At 42.1% G+C, this 26,304-nt stretch overlaps 1 protein-coding gene across 1 annotated transcript in view; it reads left to right on the forward strand.

The window, feature by feature from the left end:
• The first annotated feature begins 3,053 nt into the window (after positions 1-3,053).
• The window catches only part of LOC124777682 (NADP-dependent malic enzyme-like), a 144,549-nt gene continuing 121,298 nt past the window's right edge, over positions 3,054-26,304 (forward strand). Inside the window, exon 1 of the mRNA XM_047253159.1 lies at positions 3,054-3,183. Coding sequence (XP_047109115.1) covers positions 3,155-3,183 — 29 coding nt within the window. The 5' untranslated portion in view covers positions 3,054-3,154. The remainder of the gene's footprint in view (positions 3,184-26,304) is intronic.

The raw sequence follows: 26,304 nt of genomic DNA on the forward strand, positions 1-26,304 counted from the left end.
GAAGAGAATAGAAGCTTTCGAAATATGGTGCTACAGAAGAATGCCGAAGATTAGATGGGTAGATCACATAACTAATGAGGAAGTATTGAATAGGATTTGGGGAGAAGAGAAGTTTGTGGCACAACTTGACCAGAAGAAGGGATCGGTTGGTAGGACATGTTCTGAGGCATCAAGGGGTCACCAATTTAGTATTGGAGGGCAGCGTGGAGGGTAAAAATCGTAGAGGGAGACCAAGAGATGAATACACTAAGCAGATTCAGAAGAATGTAGGTTGCAATAGGTACTGGGAGATGAAGAAGCTTGCGCACGATAGAGAAGCATGGAGAGCTGCAACAAACCAGTCTCAGGACTGAAGACCACAACAACAACAAGGGATGAAATAGTTTCTGTTTCATCGCAGGTGCTACAACCTCTCGGAAAAGAAAGCTTGTTACCCACGCAGATGATAGACATTTGGTAAGCAGAAGAAGTGACAGTTACTGTGGCTGCACTGTCTAAGTCATGAATAAAAGTCTACTTATAGAACAAAGTAGCTCCGGTGTACTACTCCCACAAAGTAAGTTGGAATTTTTGCGTACAAGCGAGACATACACAATGTCTTTCACACAACCCACGGGAAGAAATACAGGGGGATTATGCCCATATATCGCAGTGGCCACTTGATTGGTCCGTCACGTCCTATTCATCGCTGTGGAAATATTCTGTCCAGGAAGCCACGAACTCCAGTGCAGTTGTGCACCATCCTACTGGAAGAGAAATTTGGCTGAAGGGGAAGAAGCTGATGAACAATAAATTGTTCAAGTAGCTCCATACACACGGTTGCTGTTACTTTTTGATCGATGAAGAAAAATGGTCCAACGACGATGTTATTCATCATTGCACACCACGCATTCACCTTTCCGCTATCTCTGACAGGTTCCGGAAAATTGTGAAGGTTTCCCGGATCCCATTTGCGAACGTTGTGTCAGTTGACCATCCCACATGTGTGAAAGCTTGTTTAGCCAGAGAAGGCGACATGGTTGGGGTTTTGCGCAAGCCTGTCCAACATCTCTATGGCATATTTGTGGAGAAGCTGTAAGTCGCTCCTCTTCTATGTTTGCACAGTCTTAACTTTGTAAGTGTGCAAGCGAAGTTGTTTGTGCAGTACCTTGTGAACTGTTCAGCAAGGGATGTTTAGCTCTCGTGATGCTCGGCTGACTGATTTTGATAGGCTTCTATGGAAGGTCTCTCTTGTCTCCTATACCATTTCATTACGTGTGCATTTTGTGCCAGAACCTGACTGAATGTTTACACTCTCAGTGATTAGTAACTTTTCATGCAGGGGTTGGACAAAAATATGGAAACAACGCGAAAAATACGTGCTTGAACATAAATGCAGATGGTAGTCAAGTTTGCAGTTAGGACTGTTGTATTTGACCACGAACGTCATCTGTGTGATGTCAGTCCTCAATACCCTGTAAGTGTCAGTCGTGGCCGGAAAAGTGTTCTGTGTAGTTCTGAGTTCATTGTGTGGGATCTAAGTGAATTCGAAGGTGGCAGAGTTTTTATGCTCGTATGGTGGGTAATTGCGTAACTAAGGTATCCGAAGCCTTTGGTGTTTCAAGAGGCACCATATAGAAGATATTTACGGCATATAGGGAAGGCGGAAAACATAATCTGCTAAGTCACAACGAGGACGAAAGTGTATGTTAAGTGATCGCGACAGACCGTTTTTGAAGAAGATTGTGACGAAAAGTAGGAGGACGACAACTGCAAAAGTCACGGAAGAACTTAATCTCGCATCTGCGAACCCTTTCAGCACCAAAACAACACGAACGGAACTTCAGGGGAATTTCAGAGTGAACTGAAATTCCAAAACCGCTCATCAGCGACACAAGTTCCAGTGAAAGGAAAACGATTCGCCAAAGCCATAAAACCTGCATTGTGGGGCAATGGAAGAGATTATTTGGTCAGATGAGTCTTATTGCACACTGTTTACAACTTTTGACTGAGTTTACGTCGCGAGGTTGAAACGTGACGGGGCTTCAGTCACGATTCGGACAGTCATATCATCGTATTCCATAGACTCTATGGTTATTCTGCAAGGTTGCATTGCTGTCAAGGAGTGTGTGATCATTTTGGCTGATCAGGTCCATCCCACGGTACAATGTTTGCTCCCTTTTGGTGATGCTGTGTTCCAAGATTACAGGACCCCTGTCCACAGAGCTTGCCTCATCCAGGACTGGTTTTTTGAGCGTGAGAATGAATTGTTTCATCTCCCCTGACTACCGGAGTCATCGGAGCCTTTGTGGTGTTAGATTCCCTTGAATACCATATAGATCGCATACATATCCATCCCAAGACCAGTGGAAGCTGTTTTGAATGCCAACGGTACTACGCATAGTAACGTGTTGTGATTTTTGTGTTTTCATATTTTTGTTCATCCCCATATACCAAGCCTTAATCGTCTTTACATCTGGTAACCCCCTTTGAAATTTACCTGGGAAATTTCTTTGGACAGCAATGGATGATTTCGTTTCGGCATACTACACCACGCAATAGCCTCTATCTTGAGATATAGTCACTTCTGATAGTTATTTTGCGCCTGAAAAAAAATTAATTTTTTTTACATACCCCAAACCACAATTATGTATCTTTCACAGCTTCTCTCTCTCTCTCTCTCTCTCTCTCTCTCTCTCTCTCTCTCTCTTTTCTACCGGCATCTGGAAATCTGGGAGGTCTCATTTGAACACACTGTACTGCGTGTACAATAGCTGGAGTGGTGTTGTCGACATTGAGTTAGCTTACGAAGTGTATAGCGGATACAGACTGAGATACACAAGTACAGGACATGACGAAATTTTAAACCTCCGTGCCACGACCACTGATAAGAAATGAGCTGAGTAGCAAAAATGCAGAAGTAGTGGTCCGAGAATATTGCAGCGACCGTAAAGTGCGCAGCGCGACGCGACGACCTGGGGCTCGCGAGACCTGGTGGACCCTGCGTGGTCTTCACGCTCGCGTCCCGGCCGAGAGAGCTGCAGCACGCGTTCCCTTGACCCGGGACACGGCGCCTGATAATCCCCGGTCAGCCTGCTGCGGTCGCACTATATACAGCCGTGTCACGATCCGCCAGCGCCAGTCCGTCTGCCCCAGGCTTGCACCACACGCAGACATGTTGGAGAAGCTCGGAGCAGTCTTTCAGTAAGTTGTCTTCGATACATGTTTATAAATTTCCGCGCCCTGATAAAATTCTTCTGTGTATTTGACTGCATCATTGTGTAGGACATTCCAATCATTACACATCTTCATCGTGATGAACACCTTGCAATAGTGATCGAAAAGTTTTCATTCTTTTGTTCCACATTGCAGTATCCCACAAAGAAGAATTTGATCCAGAACTGTCTATTGTAAAATGCGTAACGACACACTCTAGAACATTATATGTGTGCACCTCACTAGAAACTCATCGTCTTTCACCTTGATAACCAAGATTGTCCGCATAAAAGTACTGAGCGGGGTAGCGCAGTGCTTTGCGTAAAGGACTCGCATTCGCGAAGACGACAGTTTAAACCCCCGTCTGGCCATCCTGTTTTAGGATTACCGTGATTTCCCTAAATCGCTTAAGGGAAAGGCCAGGATGGTTCCTTCGAATGGGCACGGCCGTTTCCCTTCTCCATCGTTCCCTAAACCGAGCTCGTGCTCCGTCTCTAATGATCTCTTTGTCGACGAGACGTTGAACTTCTCCTTCGCATAAAATTGGAACAAATCAGGATGAGCGATAAATAGGGAAGTCTTGACTATGGTTAATCTTAAGATTTATTTATTTATTTATTCATTTTGCCTCCAGCAACTGTTCGACATTTAAGCAGCTAATAAGTACGTGATCAGTTGACATAATACCTCTCTATCAAGCACGTGAGTCGACAGAGATAATATGAAATTAATGAAAACTTCCGTTTAACAAACGGCCTTCTGACCTGATAAAAGTGCATATATGATGTCAGGAGGAAAGGTACATCCTTTGAGGGGTGATAGTATTAGTGATTCTGACCAAAGGCTTCATTTGTGCAGATGCCCTATTCCGAATGCTTCCGAGATATTATTCAATCATTGTCATTGGTTACAACGTACCACAGTGGTCTAGAGGAAGTGGAGACCAACAGTTTCACACAGAAAACTTGTGGCCTATCACGTCGGGAAGCTACCTCAAATTGGCCTACAAGAACTACCTGCGCTACAGAGCGAGTGCGTCGCGCGAGATTTTCAGTATTCTCGCGCTCTCTTCGGGCAGACTATTAGTCCTAGAGAAAAAATGAATAGGACCTTTTTGTAGGAAATTTAATGTAGTTTAATTTTGTACTGGGATACGTTTCCGCTGTACAGTGCGATTTTCGAGACATTAAAGGAAAACGTATAAAAATGATATTTAATGTGTTCAGTCTCGGAAATCATTTGAAATAGGACATACGCCCATATGAAGTTTTTTGTTCAGAATCACTGATACTGTCACCCCTCAAGGTATGTACCTTTCCTCCTGACTCACCCTGCATATGATTTCATTTATAGTTGCTATTCTCTGAGCAACTGTACTATGGTAGATATATCAGAATAAAATTCAATCGTCAGTTGCACAGTTATTTTTATTTTGTTTTACCGGTTTAGGTACATTTATCTGTCATCTTCAGAAGTCTACAAAATTTGAGATAATATAAACCATAAGAACTTGGCCATAGATATATGTGAAGTATAAAAAGTGTGTAACAAAAACTTACTTATTATTGGTTTAGCAGATGTCAATATCTTCTTCACGGAAGTACAATGGCATAACATGGCAAAATCGTACGTATTACATGTGATAATTATAGCCACAGATTGCTAATTTACAGTAAAGGTAATACACTTCTTATACATTACATAAATGTGTGGGCAGGCTATTATGATCTATATTATTCCAAATTTTGTGGGCCTCTGAAGATGACAGATTAATCTGTCGAAACTGTAAAGCAAAACAAAAATAACTGTGCAGCTGAAGACTGTATTTCATTCTGAAATGTAAAAGTAAATTTGATTATATAATACGAAAACTGAAGATGAATGATAAGCACAGTTTGGAAATTGTGAAATTGTGGTATACATAGCTCAAGAATCAACGACATTAATCTTTCCGTTTAGTTTAGCAGGAGATACTGTTATTTTATAATGATCTCCTTCGCGTAGGATACTATCTTAGAGAAGTCGTATTTACTGGTGCTGCTTTCTGATTTTGTCTGGTGGAGATGGGATTGCCGTATTTCAGTTTGTGAACACCATACAAGAAAGAAGCATTACACGTAAGTCGAGGCGCTACTATTACGCATTCTTCTGAGCTGTAACTTTACGTTTGAATAAATAGGTGGGCTTTCAATATAAATACCTCCTTCCGCGTACTTTATCTGCATTAATCAAATCCTACATATTCTACAGTTGTAGAGAAATTTGCTGATGAATCTCCTGCCTTTGCCTGAAGACGTCGCAGTTCTCCAGAAGCAAGGAAAATATAATTTGATGGAACTATCCCAAACATTGCCGTGCGGAGCGGAGAGTCCGCCACCCCCCCACCCCCCCCCACCCCATCCCCGACGGAGGTTCGAATGCTCCCTCGGGCGTGGGTGGGTGTGTTGTTCTTAGCGTAAGTTAGTTTATGTAGTGTGTAAGTCTAGGGACCGATGACCTCAGCAGTTTGGTCCCTTAGACGTTCACACACATTTGAAGATTTTTTTGTGTCCCAAACATTAATCAGTAATGGAATTACTTGGTTCTATGGTTAACCCAAATTTGTAGTCAAGCTACATACATTGTTGCAGTGCCTAGTAATATAATTTTTAGTGGTGCATTTTAACTACAAGGAAACCTTAGTGGTTGGAAAAATTATCAGACATTTATGAGTACTGGAATGCATCACACGTAAGAAAAAATACCTAAGAAAAAGGTAACTTTCACACGATGTGTCACTGCCAAGTAACGTAGCTCTATGAAACCTGGACCCTACATAGAAAGATCGGCTACAGTATATTACAGAAGGGAACTGAAAGAAAGACGCAATGAGACGAACAAAGTATCTGACACTTTTATTCAAAGAAAGTAATTAAACTGAAGGCACCCCAATTATAATGTTTCCCTGGACATTACAAAACACGGAATATGGTTCTTAACAGGGCGTGTGTTCACCACGGACAGCAATCCATGTTGCGCAGCGTGCTCCAATGCTGGCCAAAAGGCTTGTAAGGAGTCCTTGAGGTAGGCCGTTCCATACCTCCACCAGCGCGACTGACAACTGGTCTATAGTCGTTTATGCATTGGACGTGCTGCAGTACATCTCTGCAACGCATCCGCAAGTGCTCGATGCGATTTAAGCCGGAGAAATGGACAGACTACTCTATTCGACTAATATCCTCTCGTTCCAAGAGCTGTATCATCTGCGCTGTTCGGTGCAATCGCGCGTTGTCAACCATAAAAATTAAGTTAGGGGCGAATACATCCCTGAAGAAACGCACATGGGGAAGGAGAAAAGCATCGAAACAACTGACTGGTGAATGAACCCTGTGCAAAGATTTGGAGGCCAGTACTCCCATGTAACATTGTGTCTCCCCATACCATAACACATGTACAACCAAAACGATCATTTTAGGCAATGTCCCTTGGGACATTATATGTTTCCACCTCCCTCTGTATGAGGGCACGTCCAGAATTACTACTCACACTGCAAATGCTCTCATCCGAGAAGAGTACGGGACCCCACTTCTCATTGGTCCACCTCCAGCTCTTGGCACCATCGCAAATAGTGCCGCCGATGTTCTTGTGTCAGCGGAACGTACTGGTTGCCGGGCTACGAGATCATCCCAATGCAGTCGCCGTGCCACTATGGAGCGTGAGATTGTGTGCCTTGCAGTCCTGTTAGATGCGGTTGCAGTTGCACGTGCTATTTGATGCGGTTACCTTTTTCCCTGTTGCACAATTTAGCGGTCAGCTGTTGCTGTACCTGACCGTGGTCTACCATCTGCTCTCCTTCGGACAGCACTGCATGTAATTAATAACGCTCCCTATGTACGTAAAACAAAGCTGTGAGCAATACTGAACTGCTGGTCTACATTCGTCACACTAAGTCCTCCTTCCAGTTTTCCAATGATTTTCACCCATATGAAGTCATCCAATTGTTGTCTCTGGGCCATGTTCCAATGAAGAACTCCACCATAGCACATCATAACTACTCGCTAATTGACAAACTGCCCAATGGCTTCTGTCTCGGGTTTTTGTGCCGACGTTCATCTGATGATTTTACTGTCAGAGCTTCACCCTCCAATACCGGTGGTGAACTGGAGCCGAGTTCGCGGCGGCAGACTATATGTACCTGGCGCGCCAACGTCCGAGGGCTTCCCCGCGGTCATTTCCGGAGCGGTTCTCCTCTTGCTACCTGCGACGGTCGTTCGCTGCAGTACGGGAAGCCAGGATCCGTTTACCTTAAGGCTTTCCTCTTTCTTGTTAAAGCTGTTCGCGTGTTTTTGTATTTCTACAGCTTCTCTGAACAAGCGGATGTGATAGTGCTTCCATACAACAAGAACTTCCGTGTCGGCGAATTTTATTACGTGGTCGGTCTCACTCAATGCGTGCTCTGCCACGGCCGATTTCTCCACCTGTCCCAACCTGCAATGTCGCTTATGTTATTTGATCCTGGTGTCAACTGATCGTCCAGTCATTCCGACATAAACTTTTCCGCATGTGCATGGTATACGGTATTTCCCAGGGGGAAAAGTTTATGTCGGAATGACTGGACGACCAATCAACACCAGGATCAAAGAACATAAGCGACATTGCAGTTTGGGACAGGTGGAGAAATCGGCCGTGGCAGAGCACGCATTGAGTGAGACCGACCACGTAATAAACTTCGCTGACACGGAAGTTCTGGCTGTAGGGAAGCACTATCACATCCGCTTGTTCAGAGAAGTTGTAGAAATACAAAAACACGCGAATAGCTTCAACAAGAGAGAGGAAAGCCTTAAGGTAAACGGATCCTGGCTTCCCGTACTGCAGCGAACGACCGTTGCAGGTAGCAAGAGGGGAACCGCACCGGAAATGACCGTGGAGAAGCCCTCGGACGTTGGCGCGCCAGGTACATATAGTCTGCGGCCGCGAGCTCGGCTCCAGTTCACCACCGGAAATGGAGGGTGAAGCTTTGACAATGCCAGCCACTAGGGCTGGCGAAATGTCAGTAAAATCATCAGATGAACATCGGCCGAAGAACCCGAGACAGAAGCCATTAGGCAGTTTGTCAACAAGTGGCCAAGAAAGCCTAAACAATTTTGTACTCGCTGATTGACACACACTGTTTTTTTCCATTGCTTCAACTGCCTCCTGCTACTGACGCTATAGTCTCGCTGACCTCAGGCCATTTGGACGTTCAGCTTTCTTTGCACGACTGGGTGACATCTGTTAACATGTTCCCGCATTATTATTATGTTACTTTATCTAGCTCTAACTTAAGTTTTGCAGAGCAGTGTATAACAAAATTAACCATAAAGATTTTCTTGTTCGTCACTGAGTCCTGATCAAAAGATGGTTAATGGTGCTCTTTAGGGAGTTCGACCAAACTGTTGGTTCCGTTTATGCATAGCATTTCGACGACCGACCCACTAGTCTTCTTCAGGTGTTCTGAGCTCTGTTATTATGGTTTAAGTCCAGGTGACGAGTGTGCATAACAACGCTGCCCTGCGAGGGCCCAAAAAGTCTACTTGGCCCGTCGTTGAATACTGCACATAATCCATAACTCGGTCGAAGATCTGAAAGTGTACCACTACTCAGTCACGCAGAGAACACCTGAGAGATCACGACAAATGGTTGCATACCTCTACAAGGAATTTTTTGTCTTAAGTCATTAAAAATGACGTATGTTGTCAAAACAAATTCTCTATAGTAACATAGCTGTTTAAAACAACGTCCTAATCAGTAGTATATCCTTAGGGACCCACGTTAATTAGGTCACAGCGACTACGAGCGACAGCCACGGCAGACGTCAGATGATAAGTTGGTCGTTTGGCAGATGTCAACAGGGTTCACGCACTGGCCGCCCGGAGCGCTCTGTAACCCCTTCTCCTTGCTGCGGCGCGGAGTTCCGTGACTTTAATATTGTCGGTGTGTTTTGCTTTTCTTATTTATTCGTTCGCTTGGTTATTCAGCAAAAAGACTTGATTGGATACTCTTTTGTATATGCGAGTACATCGACTTTTCTGGTTATCACGTTGAATGTGAACGCATGCTATTTAACGAAATAGGGTGTTACTCCAAGATACACATTCGTTCGCATCAAATTCTCGCTGTGACTAGAACACAATATCGAGTTCGCAAGTCCAGCAACTAGCAGATTTGCGACAAGTTAATACCATTATTCAGTGTAGCTACTGGCGAGACATTAAACTGAAATTTAAAAAAAAAAAAAAAAAAGCATATAGTTCTGACCAAACAAACACGAGAAATTAACGAATCTGGAAACAGCTTATTGTGTTATGGTACAGCACAGGCATATCTTTTTGGCGGTCATAACGACGTGTAAAGAAGGGAGATTAGGGCTTACATTTCTTTCGACAGCGACGATAATGAACAGGGAACATCAAAAAATTCTATTTATTCACTTAACCCTGAAAAAGGCGTTTAACGTCTGTGGCTGAAATTACTCGTACGCTATAAACACATTTTCATAATTTGTGGCACAAGCGCCCGCTGTTTGCGCACATTATGCTGTTTTCTTTAATACCCACGGACCACTGGAGAACGAAGACATGAACAGCGTTTCTGTGTAGTTGTTGCACAGAATAGCAGTGACGACAGACACACCGTCATTATCAAAGAATGTGTATCACTTTCAGATCCATTCCAAAGATAATTACGGTACATAGTTACCACTGACAGTTATCATTCGGAGTTTTTCGTGGGACAGCAGCAGTCCATTCAGAGTTTTTTGCGTAACAGCAGCAGCCAAATATTTTAAAAGTTTCTTATAAGCTTCGTATACAGCTTTTACATGGAGGGAGACAAATACAAGATGATGTACGTATTACCGAACCCTCATTTTTTTGCGGTACATTACGATTTTTTTTATTATTTTCGATAATTGTGAAAGATACGTCGGTAATTTTGGCAACTAATGTTAAATTAGACATACATCAGGTGAAACGTAGATGTTCTTCTCCTTTTTCTGAAAATAATTCGTAGGTTTGTCCTATTTTGCGAAGGTAGAAAGTAAGTTATTCTATAACCCATGAATAATTTGCATAGTTTCTTTCTAAACAATGTGGAAGAATCACTCTACAGGTTACGTATCCAGGATTTCTGTGTATGTGTGGCTACAAGCTGCCCATTCACAGAGTATTAAATATAACAATGGTTTACATTAATAGCAAAATTAACACTTTACTCTTTGGACACTGCTCATGGTCTGACATACATGTTACAATTAAGCAACAAAAATAACCTTTTAGTTATTTCATGCCACAATGGATACTAGTGAAATTAATAAACTTTTTTAAATAATGATATTTATTACCCCTTTTACCATTTTGTACAGTGTAACTTTGTCTGAATTTTATATATAAACAATGAAAATTTTATGTTCTAAGTCATATCTCATCACTAAAAATAGCTCTCTCTCTCTCTCTCTCTCTCTGTCACACACACACACACACACACACACACACACACACACACACACATATTTACAATTATTGTTGATTTTCGCCAAGATTATCTCAATAATTTTCTGGGTGCCCAACTGCGGTTTGATCGTCTTTATCTTTTTGTTGTTCTTAACCTGCAGCATCTTCACTCATCTTTACTGTTTCAGTCCCCTACTAAGTTTGTGTCATCAGTTTTTCCTTAGCAGTCTCGTCCTATTGTTCGCGGTATAGGCTGTAATGTTGAGGAAAATTGTCCCTTGCTCTCTTCCACATTTCAGCAACCACCCAAATACAAACTTCCTGCCTCATTCTTATGTCTTTCTCTTCTTTTTTCACTTCATGTTTTCATTATATCTAGTGCTGAGACATAATTTGAATAGTTGAGCCGATATTTAGCCTGTTTCGGTAGTGGTTATGCCTGGTTTGCGATATATACTCTGTAGCACAGATACTATCGTTCTTCATGATCACTGGTTAAGTAATGCAAGGGATATTGTACTAACAGTGTCTAGGTATTTTTCTTGGTTACGGGAAAGTAGTTTTCATCTAATGGTAGCACTGAATTGGTTTATAATAATCAATTGCCCTGGCTCATTCGAATAATATTGATAACTATTGCTATACGGCATTGTAGATAAAACCAAACGCTATTTGATAATCGCCGAAAACTTGTAATTAATCGTTTGGTAATTAACTAAATCCAAGACATTTCTTTGTAGGTATGTTCGTTCATATTAGGTAAATTTATTTTGGGCTTCCAGCAGGAAACTGCTAGCATCAGTTATTTACGTACTACAAAGCAGAACTCCCTCCTTTGTTACACCACGGTGACAAAGGTCATGAGAAATCTTCTAATATCGTGTCGGACCTGAACCTGCCCGGCGTAGTGCAGCAAATCGACGTGCTGTGGACTTAACAAGTCGTTGGAAGTCCCTTTTAGGAATGCTGAGCCATGCACATGCCTTTTTAGTCGTTCATAACGGCGAAAGTGTTGCCGGTGCAGGATTTTGTGCACGAACTGTACTCTCGATAATGTACCACAAATGATCGATGGGATAAATTTCTGGCGATCTGTGTAGGCAAATCATTCGCTCAAATTGTCAGAATGTTATTCAAATAAGTCGCGATCAGTTGTGGCCCAGTGACTTGACACATTTTCACCCATTAAAATTCCATCGCTGTTTCGGAACATGAAGAGCATGAATGGCTGTAAATAGTCTCCGAGTAGCCGGACATAACCATTTCTAGTTAATGATCGGTTCAGTAGCATCAGAGGAACCAGTCTATTCCATGTAAACATAGCCCACACCATTACGGTGCCAGGATCTGCTTGCACAGTGTCTTGTTGACAACTTGGGTCAGTGGCTTCATGGAGTCTGCGCCACACTCGAACCCTACCATCAGCTCACCAACTGAAGTTGGGACTTATCTGACCGGGCCACGGTTTTCCAGTTGTCTAGGGACCTACCGATAGCCGGCCGGGGTGGCCGAGCGGTTAAAGGCGCTACAGTCTGGAACCGCACGACCGCTACGGTCGCAGGTTCAAATCCTGCCTCGGGCATGGATGTGTGTGATGTCCTTAGGTTAGTTAGGTTTAAGTAGTTCTAAGTTCTAGGGGACTTATGACCACAGCAGTTGAGTCCCATAGTGCTCAGAGCCATTGGAACCATTTGAACCTACCGATATGGTCATGAGCCCAGGAGAGGCGGTGTAGTCGATGTCGTGCTGTTAGCAAAGGCACTCGCGTCAACCGTCTGCTGCCGTAACCCACTAACGCCAAATTTCGCCGCACTGTCCTTACGGATACGTTCTTGCTACGTCACACATTGACTTCTGCGGTTATTTCACGCAGTGTTGCTTGTCTGTTAGCACTGACAACTTTACGCAAACGCAGCTGCTTTTAGTTAATATGTGCATCGACCACTGCGTTGTCCGTGTGAGAGTTAATGCCTGAATTTTTGTATTCTCACCACACTTTTGACAGTGCGGGTCTCGGAATATTGAATGCCCTAATGATATCCGAAATTGCATATCCCATGCATCTAACTGCAACTGGTCTGTTAATGCCCGTCGCGCGGCCATAATCACGTCGGAAACTTTTTCACACGAATCACCCGAGTACAGATAACATCTCCGCCAGTGTACTGCCCTTTTACGCGATACTACCACCAACTATATATGTGCATATTGCTATCCCATGACTTTTGTGTCCTGAGTGTAGAGCACAAGTTCATTTCAGTATCCCGCTGCATTACAGTTCCTTTGCTTACATATAACACCATGTCTCCACCGAATATCATTTTAAGAGCGTCTTTAAAACCGTAAAATTTAGTAGGCGATCATTACAGTTTTATAAAACTGTCTTAGAGTTATCAATGAATGCATCATAAAGATCACCAGCCCCTGTGTTAGTCGGATCACGGAACCAGACACTGAGCTATAGGAACGAAGAGTAGAAGTCTCTAGGTGTTAACGTATCTAGCTCTACATCTACAACCATTCCCTGCAAAACCAATGCAAAGTGAATGACAAAGAGTACTTTCCGTTGTACCAACTATTAGGACTTCGTCTGCGTATGGGGCGCAAGAAGGATAACTGCCTAAACGGCTCTGTGTCCACTATAATCAGTCTAATCTTGCGATATATAGGAGGAGTGTAGACTTCTAGGTTCATCACGTGATGCTGGTCCTTGAAACATTGTGAGTAGCGCTTTGCGGGATAATTGGTGTCTATCTTCAAGCTTATGGCAGCTCAGATTTTCCAACATAACGCGACTCTGTGCCATGGGCCAAACAGACCTGTGACAATACGTAATGTCCTTCGTTGTATACGTCGGTGTCCCCTCATTGTCCTATTTTGTACGGGTCGCACACGTCTCAGCAATATAATGAGTCTCACGAGTGTTTCGAAAGCTATCTGCTTCGTATACTGATTGCATTTTCCCAGTATCCTACCAGTGAATCGAAGTCTTCTTCTGCTTTAGCTACTGCTGAGTCTACATCATCATTCCATTTCATGTTTCTACAGTTTGTTACTCCCCGATATTTGTATGAAATGGTGGATTCCATTTCTAACTCACTCATATTGAAGTCGTAAACTCTTAAGTTTTTCTTCGTTCTGAGAAGTGCAAATGTTATATTTCTGGATATTTAAAACAAGTCGCCAATCTTTTCAGCATTTTGAAATCTTATCAAGATATGCATGGATGATTATGCAGCTTTTTTAAGTAGTACTTCATTTCAGATAACTGTAGCACATGTAAAAATTCTGACGTTACTATCGCTATTGTCTCTAAGGTCGTTTATAAACAATATGGCACACCCGAAATTATAGCGGCCGATGACTTTCCATCCAATATAACTTTTTGCGTCCTCGTTACCAAGAAGTCCTCTATCTAGTCACAAATTTTGGTTGGTTACAAATATAATCGCATTCCGTTAACAAGCATTCGGGTGGCAGAAGGTCAACGCTTTTAGGAAAACTAGAAATATTGCATCTACGTGACTTCCTTGATCTATCGCTTTCAGGATGTCGTGCGAGAGGAGCGTGTGTTGGGTTTCGCGTAGCTGGTGTATCTGTAATCCATGCTGTATGGAATGGAATATATTCAAACTACTTCCTTAAGTTTGAGGTCACTTCCTTAAGTTTGAGGTCAGAACATTTTAAGATTCTGCAACAGATGGACGTTAAAGGTATAGGATGGTAGCTTTGTGGACCCATTTTCAGAGTCCCACCCCCCTCTTATAGACCGGTGTGATCTGCACTTTGTTACAACTACCGGGAAAAGATTTTCATTCGTGGGATATACGATACTAAAAGAGGGGTTAACTCAGGCGCAAATTCTTTACAGAGTCCGACAGGGATTCCATAGGGCCCCGGATTTTTGTTCAATTGTATCAATTTCAGCTGTTTATCAACGCCGTTGGTACTCATCTTTGCGAGAATTGGACTCGGGCAGTACATCTAGACTTTGAGAAGGAATAGTTGTATCAGGTTCCCATTTTCAGCAAGACGATACAATTTCTTTCTCTGTTGGGATATTTCAAGAAAAATAACAGTTTCAGTCCGATTATTTCAGATTTAATTCAAATTTTTGTGCACCCAATAAGCCGGATAAGATCAGGAAAACTACCAGTTTTTAGAGGCATACGACTATTGTGAAGAAATTTACAGACTAACTAAGTTTGGAAATTGTGTGGAATTTACATAATCGAGAAGCTGCTCACAAGTCAGTAGGGCTTTACACTGATGTGAAACACGACGGGTTTCTATGAATTTTCACACACAAGGTGATTGACCTTACCTTTGATCTTTAATATCTGAAAACACCCTCACTCAGTTTTTTTAAATGCTCCGTATTGTTCGAGTATGTCAGTACAACTAGGATAAATATCAAGATGGCATACCAAAGGCATCGTGTCAAAAAATTTGTTTTGTCATCGTCAGTGCGCTATCAAAATGCGGAAGGCCGCACAAAAATGTGGAACACAATATATTGAAAAGTGCAATTCATAAGTAGTCTTGTACAAAAATATGATTTATATCATTCTAGTCGTATTACGAACCATTTACGGTGCATCTTCAATGAAAAGGGAACGAAAAGTGTTTACAACTTATCTGAAAAGTCTCCAATTAAATTGCTAACGTTCACTAGGTCTGATGCAAGGAGAGTGTAGGGCTATGTCTTTGCTGTTGGTGTCACCTGATCTAGTCTTGTGAGACATTTTCTTACAACACAAGGGTATGGTTTGACAGGAAGCGCAAGTGATGGAGATGCAAGAATCTGGCCTGTACTTCATGAATTTCTTCATAAGTTTGTAAGACATGCAATCCACCAATGACTGCCGTACATAGAGGCAAGATATTCGTGTATGCCTGTTAACAGTATTTTATTCACCACAGCGGCCATTGTCTCTTCTGCTCACTAAAGAATTGGAATATGTCTATGTGTTTACTACACCTCTGTTAATTCGTATTATCAATGAATCTTATGGGTGCCTGGAGCCGTCCTTGTATTCTTTGAAACGTTGCTTTATCTTGGAATCTTCACAAGTTTTGGGAGCCGATGTGTAGCGGAAGACACATAAGGGAATATGTTATTTGTACCACTGAAACAACTGTCGAGCTGTCAAAATATGATTTTCAGACAGTCGCTTGAGGCTGGCCAGTCGCCGCAATCCCATCCCAAGGACCTTTACCATGCGCAAAAAAAGTCATTCTGCTGTAACATCAAAATCTTCCTGACAGTAGGACCGATCCATGATATTTTTTCTGTTCTTGTATTGGGCAGCACATACATCCGAAAAGTAATGAATGTGCTTTGGAGTTCGAAAGTGGCATTTTAAGAAACTCATGAAATTGTTCTAAAAAAATACATACACACTGAATCATGATGAGAACAGACATTTCCACAAATAACGCATGGTGTATTTCATTATTTTTCGTGTCTCTGTGGTCAGCTACAAATGGCTGAATTATGGCTGTGAATTATTCCAGTGGAATACCTGTACTTTATCTTAAATGATGGAGGAGTAATTCTCTGCAAAATCACAAACAGTAAGATGTTCATTTACTTCTTTAGTAATTTTAAAGCGCTGTGACACCTGCTAGTTGATAAATAAGTGTGTTAGGAGCTATTGTAAACTTGATGCAAACACGTCGTCGAAAACAGCTGCTGATTCTGTTATAGTCTCTAGAACTACCCTGTCTGTAGTTAAGCAACACATATAGTCTATGTACTGTCATCAGTACTATTCGTACCAAACACTCAAATAGATAATCAGCCAGTCTCGTCTCACCTGAACATTAGAGGCATGCAACGAAGAAATATACTGAAAGTGCGAGATTGCATGTAACAAATGTTACACAGTGTTTCTATGACGGTAGTGTGTGTTCTTCGCACTTTGTTAGTTCCTTCAGTTTACATCCTTCAACCATAACTTAAATTCTGATGCGCAACACACACTCAGTCAACATCAGCCACACTGGCATTGGTAACAACACTTTGCTTTCGCTACAATTCACAAAATTCTGAGACTCCAATAATACATCTGGATATATATCTTCGAAATATGCATCCAGTTCCTTAAAACTGTGCAGCACTAACTGCTTCTGCTTATGTACTTTTCTTTCAAAGTCTCATAGTGTTTTCTTCCTGGCGTGACACGGCTCTCATTATGATCACAGTAGAAATCATTTATACGCTGGACTGTTTTCTCATGCCGCGCGGGATTAGCCGAGCGGTCAAGGCGCTGCAGTCACGGACTGTGCGGCTGGTCCCGGCGGAGGTTCGAATCCTCCCTCGAGCATGCGTGTGTGTGTTTGTCCTTAGAATAGTTTAGGTTAAGCAATGTGTAAGCTTAGGGACTGATGACCTCAGCAGTTAAGTCCCATAAGATTTCACATACATTTGAAGCCGGCCGGTGTGGCCGAGTGGTTCTAGCCGCTTCAGTCTGGAACCGCGGGTCCGCTACGGTCGCAGGTTCGAATACTGCCTCGGGCATGGATGTGTGTGATGTCCTTAGATTAGTTAGGTTTAAGTAGTTCTAAGTTCTAGGGGACTGATGACCCCAGATGTTAAGTCCCATAGTGCTCAGAACCATTTTAACCAATTTGTTTTCTCATACAGTGTCTTTGCTGGCTTTGGATTTGGATCTCTGCTACTCCGAGCTATTTTGCTGTCTGTACCATGCACTCTAAAGTTTCCTTGCACTCCAGCTCTTTGAAATTACACTCAAAATATATACTTCGTCGTGGATACTGCCTGAATTGCGAAACTTCTCTTTTGGAGTGGGCTATGATTACTCTTTCTCCATTTTTTCACACTCTTCTTTTTGCTCTTTTGCCACTTAAGTACACTCTAACACTGAGATAACCTTCTTCAAATTTTGCTTGGTAAACTTTTTCTCACGCTAAAGCATCTTTTTCATCACAGGAGATTGACCTAAATTGTGAAGGCTAGTATTTAAAGACTCCAGTGCCGGATCAGATGCTATTTCATCTTCACTTACATCTTATGTGGAAGCACAGCTGAGCAACACCTGTAGAGGTAGACAGGATTTGTCATATTGGACTTCAACATTTTCTGCAAATTTTTCTAGCACTACTGAACATTCCTCACATGTATCTGTGCTCCTGCATGACCTTCTTCTTACAAGGGCTGTAGCAATACAATTTTAATTTGAGATCAATTTTTTTTTTCAAACTACTACTAAAGAGTAGTATACAGAACACGTACACTGCAATTGGACTCAACGAGGCACACCCACGAAACTAGCTAATGACAACTAGCATAAATAAAAGTATCTCATACTGGCTCTCCACAGCAACAAATTTTCACTAGTTGGTAAGAATAATAGTGTGACTACTACTGGCTACTGTTCGAAAACAGAATACATAGCTGCTTACCGCATTTTGTAGGTGTAGTGATGTAGACGAAATAAATGTTTGGGAATGATGCCTTTGGTGCCCTATCTTGATATGTACCATCTTTATAGTAACATAACCGGCCAAAAGAATATACTTTTTTCAAAAAAAATTGAAGGCGGGTGTTTCGAAATACTCAAGGTCAAAGATCAATGTCAATGACATAGATTTGAAAATACTTAGAAGCACGCCATGTTCCGTATCAGTGTAAAGATCAACGAATCAGATTTCCAATTAGATAAGTTTTGTTCCTGTATCTGGATGATAACCAGAATTATAGTCATTTATGTCGAGACAGACGTTTTTAAATTTCAAGTAATTTCCAAAACTTACGGATCTGTAAATTTCTTTACCCTTGTCATACAACTGTGCAAAGTGGTAGTTTCCCACATGACACTGGATTATTAGATGCATCTAATTTGAAAGACATCTAGGTGAGTCGGGTTTAATGGTGCATTGAAATGACATTGAATTACCAGTTGCTATATTTGTAATATTTTTTAAAGAAGTCCAAAAACTGATAGCAATTCATAGAAATAAATTGAACGTGTAACGAAGGTCAAGAATAGCTGCCAACATCCATAACGAACTTAATGATCTTTTCAGAAACGTCTTTGCCTCGATAGCTCATTCGTTCATGATTTAGCGAGGTGGTGCAGTGGTAGGACAACTGGGCTCGCATTTGTGCGGACGATGATTCTGTCGCCTCTCTCCTCCTTAACCCCTCCACCACATATTTAGATTTAAATTTTCTGTGGTCAAGTCGCTGATGTCAAATACCGTGATGGTACATTTGAAAATGACTGGGCCTATTTCCTTCTTCGTCCAGTCCCTACTTCAGCTTCTGCAGTATCTCTAATGACCTTATTCTCGACAGGACTTATCTCTCTTCCTTCCCATAGGCCCGTGGCTTTATCCATATGTTTACCCACAATGTTCGGCTAGCGATTGTTTATATTATGCCTTCCGTGCTCAAACACTGCCAATAACAACTGCGTCTACGAATCACCAAGACAGCGGGTTATTCAGTACACTAAGAATCATAATAATTGGTCACATTTAGAAAAATACTCGCAAACCCCGATTCTTTAAAGAATCGAAGTCGCATGTTTAAAACGGAGCCTTCAAACGTCTGATTACTTTGCAAATGAGTTAGTGTATTAAATAGTTCATACTAAGTACGTTAGGGAGAAAATTTTTAGAAAAGCTTTTAAATTATGTTTAAATTTCTTCTAATAATTTTCGAGTATGCAGCCGGATCCTCTCGAAATTCTGCCACGATATTTCGGCCCAGAGACGTCCTCGCATATTCATGTGAGTAGATAACTACTCAAGAGCCCAAGTGCATTCACGCAATTTATGCCGAATCTCGCAAATGTGAAATGTGCTGGCGTCCTTCGGCACATGCGACAGGTGGTGAGATGCGTGGGACAGCCGAGTTGTGTGTGCTGCCCTCGGTTTACAAAATTCGCTGTGAGTGTGGAGTTGCAATATAGGTCAGACGACACGAACTGTCCAGGAATGATGTACAGAACATGAAAGACACACCAGTCTTCGGTTTCTGTTAAAATCAGCAGTAGCAGAACACTGTATTTCCATGGAACACTCAATGTAATACACTAGAATAAAAATTTCAGCTCCAGTTTCCAGTTTTTGAGAATCAATGATCAAAGGATCGGTGGAAATACGTCTTTCGATAATCGTTAATCGTGACAATGGCTTTTAACGGGATAAAAATTGGAATCCTACAGTTAAAATTATCCAGTCACAGCGGAATCGACGGGGTCATTCGATATTCAACGATTAGATCATCTCTAACTTCCACTACCGAAGGCAGGATACACAACTCGGTTGTCCCGCGCATGCTGTCACCTGTGCCGAAGGACGCCAGCACATTTCACATTTGCGAGATTCTGCATAAATAGCGTGAATGCACCTGGGCTCTTCAGTAGTTGTCTACTCATCTGAAGATGCCCGGACGTCTCTGGGCCGAAATAACGCGGCAAAATATCGACGCGATCCGGCTGCACATCCGAAAATTATTAGAAGAAGAAATACGCCGAGAAAATTTCAGAAGTTACATGTTTAAAGTTGTTGGCAGTCGCTAAGCGATCTCATTATCATACGCAGCATGAGTATAGTCTGAGTAATTTACGTTCCGTTTCAAAAATGGCTCTGAGCACTATGCGACTTAACTTCTGAGGTCATCAGTCGCCTAGAACTTAGAACTAATTAAACCTAACCAATCTAAGTACATCACACACATCAATGCCCGAGGCAGGATTCGAACCTGCGACCCTAGCGGTCGCTCGGCTCCGGACTGTAGCACTTAGAAACACACGGCCACTCCGGCGGGCCGTTCCGTTTCAAACGCGAGCTAGTTTTACACGCATCTCAATATTTATGACCGAGCGAGGTGGCGCAGTGGTTAGCACACTGGACTCGCATTCGAGAGGACGAAGGTTCAATCCCACGTCCGGTCATCCTGATTTAGGTTTTCCGTGATTTCCCTAAATCGCTCCAGGCAAATGCCGGTGTGGTTCCTTTCAAAGGGCACGGCCGACATCCTTCTCTAATCCAATGAGACCGATGACCTTGCTGTCTGGTCTCCTCCCCCAAAACAACCCCCCCCCCCCTCAATGTTTATGACTTCGTATCTCCTTAATTATGTGTCGTACAATTATATAATTTTGCAGGCACGGTCGGTGATATATGTGGATACTGTCTGCAAAATGTGTTGCAAATAGACGTATTAGTAACCAAATAAAAAATTAAAGCTAATGCCTGACACTGAAGTTTGACCGCATAAATAGCGAAAATCCAGTGAGGGTATAACTTTTTCCTTTCCTCATTTTGTGGGGGTTGCCAGCGACAAAAAAATTATGTAAAGGTTCGAAATTATGCGTAAAGTTTGTTAAAAATCGCTAAGTGCTCTTATTCTCTAATAACAGATGAACGAAGTCTGGGTAATATGCGCATCAGGTGTCCCACTGCCGCTGCCTCAAGATATGCACAGCTTCTAACTGTAATAATTGAGCTATTGCGTCAAACATTTGACGTACAACTGTACCTCTTAATGGTTAGATTATGACAACATTTTAAATTTTTAAATTCGATTAGTTGTAAGGCTGGCTGTGTGAAACTTAATATTGCTATCTAGAGCAGTGGTCGTCAAACTTTCTTGCTCAAAGGCCAGTACTGACATTGTGGGCGGCACCTCGGGCCATACAAGTACCGATCTTATTATTGATTGGTAATCTATCTAAATTATTACGTTATGAGCCTCGCAAGAGACAAGCTATAGTGTGGACGCTAGCCCCCAAGTACTGACCGTTTAAAATCGACACCATTTGTGACACTTCGTGTCGACTGTTCTCTGTTTCAGATTGCTGCCACATTCAACGACCCCAATGTTGGGACACTGCAATTACCTGACAAAGTTGTGTTGTATAGCCTGTGTGAGCCATTATTAATTGATTCACAACAGTAATTGTACTTTAGTTTACGTGCGTAGTGCAATATGGAACACGATCACAAATGTTCGCTAAATTTTTAATGCCGTTTTTATTCCATTGATTGCGCTGTATTACAACATCGTTAATTTAATTTCATATTCCTTGCTAGAAACATGTACTGCATTTGAAAATCATCTCTGTAATGGGTATTAACTAATCCATGTTACTCCCGTTTGAAATTCATACCATAGCAGCCGATCGGTATGAGGAACACATACCCGTTTGTTATCAGTACACGGAGACAAACAACAAAACATTCCCCTCCTCAAATCCTCTAACGCCGCAGTGGCAACGTTACTTACCGTCTGTCCCTGACGTGTGCGGCAAACCTTACTTAGCTCACGCCCGCATTCACTATCGTCAATTAAAATCAATCACGTCCTAAAATATTACTGTCTCTGCAAAAACTTTTGTTTGTTACTGAGTAGGAAATACAACTAAGAACTGCGGTCCGTACGCATACTTGACTCGGAACGCATGTTTGACGACCATTGGTCTAGAGCCTAGAAGAAGCCTCTGTGCAGTACTGTGTCAGATGTAGGGTGGTGCAAAATAGGTTAGAGAAAGTTTTAGTATACTACGGCATAATAAGGGGAGACAGATTCTTGTTAACATATTAATGCTATAGCAGACAACCTGAAATATAATACTGAAGGTTTTCATTACTTTCCTTCTGCAGCAATGAGCGTGTAGAGCCTTGAACTGAATTCCCTGATGACTTTCTGAAGAACTTCATTTTCGCCTGCACGAATCTCTATGGTAACTGCAATACGAAGATCCTGGAGTGTTGCAGGTGCATCTTTGAAGACTCTGTCCATTAGGTAACCCCATAAGAAATAATCACACGGGTTGAGATCGAGACAAAAGGGAGCCATTCCACATCACGCATAGTGAATGCTAAGGTGCCCGGGGCAACGCTCCGATCTGTGAACTTCCCCTAAAGGAAATCGAATGCGTCTGCATTACGGTATGGACGTGCCCCATCATGCATAAACAAGTCGTTTCGGAGCATTCGTTGACGTCCTGCAGGCGCACAATGGGCCAAATCGCTTCAAAACCTGGACGGAATAGAAAAGAAGTGCGCGTTACGAGTTTAGCCCCGCGAAATCTTCTGCAGATTGCACTAGTGCATACTCGCCCAATGCTACGGTATCATTCCAGTCTCAAGTTGACGTGATACGTGCCGTGACGGTAAACAGTGAATCGAACAACAAAACGTTTTTCAGATATTGTTTATGTCGCTTGTTTACTATGTCAGCGATTGTAGCTAGTTTTCTGGATTAAATAAGATGGATAGCACTTAAAAAGGTATGTTTATGACATTTTTAACTAGTGTAATGACGTATATCGACTTTACACTAAACTTCTACCGATATTATCCGAAGTTGTTGGCTACAAAATTTTCTTTGCGGCAGTGCCACACGGTAAATATGTATCCCTCACTATTGTAGTTACCAACTATAATCTGCACAGAAAAGTCATTAGCGTTTTCTGTAAAATTCTTGGTGAGCTATATTCCTTGAAACTCGGGTGCCAACTGCTAGCATAATATTCTAATGCCAACATCAGTCCACATTGTTTTGAAGCACGGATATGCCGTAATCGAAGCTAATCCGTTGCGTATTGGTCGGCTATCCGAAGATGCGCAGGAAGCTCGGAATAAGGATACCCGGCCTTACCGAGTAGATTTTACACGCAAACATTCCCGTGAGAAAACGATGTATGTCGTATTCCATCGGCTTCTGGCATCTTCGAATCCATTCAAGATAAACAGATGCCACCAGAGGTAAAAGATGTGCTTCTCGAACCGTCTCCAGTGCACAATCCGACAGTGTCCCTTTTGAAAGCAATAATGAGAGAAGCGACGAATTGACAATGATTTCAACTGAAAAAAGTAAAATATCGAATAAAACGCTTCAATACGGCAATTTCAACTTCTTGTTCGTTATCAGCGACCTCACTATACTTTACACCCGACGTTTTACTCGAATCCTATAAATTAATAATTTTTGTTCCTCCAAACTGGATACATCACTTTGAGTTTTGTAGTTCTGACGTGGGATTTCTAATCAGTGACCTAAAGAATCTATATGAAAAATCACAGTTTCGTGGAATTTTATATCTGTTTTCTATTATATCCAGGTTTTGAATAGATCTGGCCCACTGTGAGCTGGAACAAATTCGCGTCCCAATACCTGTCTGTATTTGTCTGCTGTGACAAGTCCATCAATAAAAATGGGTTCAGTAACGCAACAAACAGTGACTTTTAGCGAATGAAGTGGAGCAAGAGCTTGAACGTGTCAATTAGCAGTACCACAGTGACACCAGTTCTGTCTGTTTACGTACCCATGGAGACACAAGTGTGCTTCACCACTAAACTTATCTGATCGATCCTTATCGACTGTTCCGTTTTCAAAACCTTCAGTCATCTCATTTGCAAAATAATATCGCCACTTCACATTCGTGAGCTTCAAAGGTTGGCACTGTTGAATTTTCTAAGGGAAATGGTTAAGTATTTCTTTCTTTATTCTCTGGGGAGATCGTCTTGACACCTTAAGCTGCTAAGCTGCATGTCTTGTTGATGCAGTGGACTCCACAATGAATAGGGTTCTCACTCATTCCACATTCTCCAGTATTACAATTGAGGTTGGTCGTAATGAGTGGTTCTTCCTGCAGTAAGGTGTTTTCAGAACGTTTTATCAAGCTACAAAAAACAGGGAAAACATTTTGCAGAATGAGTATCAGGGGATTTTCAAATTTTGTCATCAGAATTAGACTTCCGTTCTGTACTGTAATCTCATTGAGAAAAGGTCATTCAGGATGGTGCTGTTTTTGGAACAAATGTACTGTTGAATGTATGTCTCACAAGTTATGCCCAGAATTTGCATAAAACGTCTTTCTTTACGATAAACAGTCTTCCGATGATAGTGTTTCCGTTCTGAAATCGTTGATAGTCGCAAGGAGAATCATATATAGTATACGATTAAACCACAGTAGGCAAGCGCTTTATAACACCTATTTTGCACCACCCTGTAGTATTAGTAGAGTAGTAGTAGTAGCTGTTGTTGCTGCTGTATTGATGTAGTAGTTATATTTCTATTTGTAGTTGTAGTTGTCGTCGATGATGATTCTTGTTGAACCGGGCGAAAATACACTCGCCGGTCCAGCGGTGGAGTGTTTGGTTTGCTTCCGGAGGAGACCGAGTGGATACTATACCACATAAAATATTAGTTCACTTTATTACAATGTAGATAAGAAGAATTACATTACTTTGTACAATCCTTTTCGACAGGAATGTCACGAGCAATTACAACTGTTTCTGGACAAACGTATCACTTGATACAGACAAATTACGGTCTCTCAGAATACAGTTAACAATAACTTTCACGTCATTGTCTGCCTCATAAACTGATCACACAGCTGGTCTACTAGAAGACGATGCTGTCGTCTTAGTCACGGAATGGGATAAACGGTAGTGTGCTCAGCCGTAAGCAGAAGATTCATTGCGGTGGCGTAACGAAACGTTCTGGGCGTGGCTACGCCGTTGTCGCACATTCGTCGATAAGGCTTGCAGCGACTATCCTTTCTTGTGGTTTCGTTGCGAGGTGCCAAACCTTGCTTTGGCAGCTCACTCTTCGGACGACACAACAGTGGCGGTGATGATGATGACGATAGCGAACGAAAACTTTGTGGTTTCTTATGACAGATAAACGGTTGTGTACCGGGAGACTAGGTGGAAAAGCTTCGTTTTTGTGCGTTACTACAGTCTGTTGGTAAGGATTGTGCTCTTTTCCAATTCTAGTGATGATTTCACGTGCAGCCGCTATAACTGGGCTGAGGTGATGGTCGCTGTTATTCAGGAGGTGGGAGAGCATCTCGACGTTCTTGATCTACCCAAAAAGATAAAACGACATAGAATGTGAGAATTGGATAGCACTAGGAAAAAAACAAGCTGCTACACGCTATTTGTTTCCCTTAGAACGTTTATGAAACAACTTGATTAAAAAAGGGTATTAGTTACTAGAAAACGTCAAATTGGTAATGGATGGAAGTGTGAAGGCTAAAAATTGTCGTGGGAGACCAAGATCTGACTACATTAAGCAGATTCAAATGAATGTAGGTTGCAGGAGTAATGCGGAGACGCATGGGATGGACTAGCGTGGAGAATTGCGACCACAGCAACAACAAGAAAGCCGCGCGGGATAACCGAGCGGTCTGGACGTCTTGTCACGGTCCACGCGGCTCCCCCCGTAAGAGGTTCGAGTCCTCCCTCGGGAATGGATGTGTTTGTTGTCCTTAGCGTAAGTTAAAGTTAGATTAAGTGTGTAAGCTTAGGTACCGAAGACCTCAGCAGTTTGGCCCCATTAGACCTTACCACAAATTTCCAACAACAATAAGAAAAATTTTAGATTTTTATTTTGGTTAAAGCCACAGTCATGGCAAACTTTTTGAATGGTGCCGCCGCCGTTTGACTGTCATAATTTTTATTTATTGTTATATGATCCAAAAGCTTTGGCTCCACAGTTGCATTCATATTACTTCACCCTCCCAACCATAAGTGGCTTTCTTGGTTGATTGTGCTGGTGTGAGGGACTTTTGGGAGCATTTACATACTGCTGTTGCAATTTGTAACGAAACATACTACTTCTCGCCTAAATAGTGCACCATGTTTTACATAA

Source organism: Schistocerca piceifrons, chromosome 2 (genome assembly GCF_021461385.2).
Source record: "Schistocerca piceifrons isolate TAMUIC-IGC-003096 chromosome 2, iqSchPice1.1, whole genome shotgun sequence".
NCBI classification, from domain to species: Eukaryota; Metazoa; Arthropoda; class Insecta; order Orthoptera; family Acrididae; genus Schistocerca; species Schistocerca piceifrons.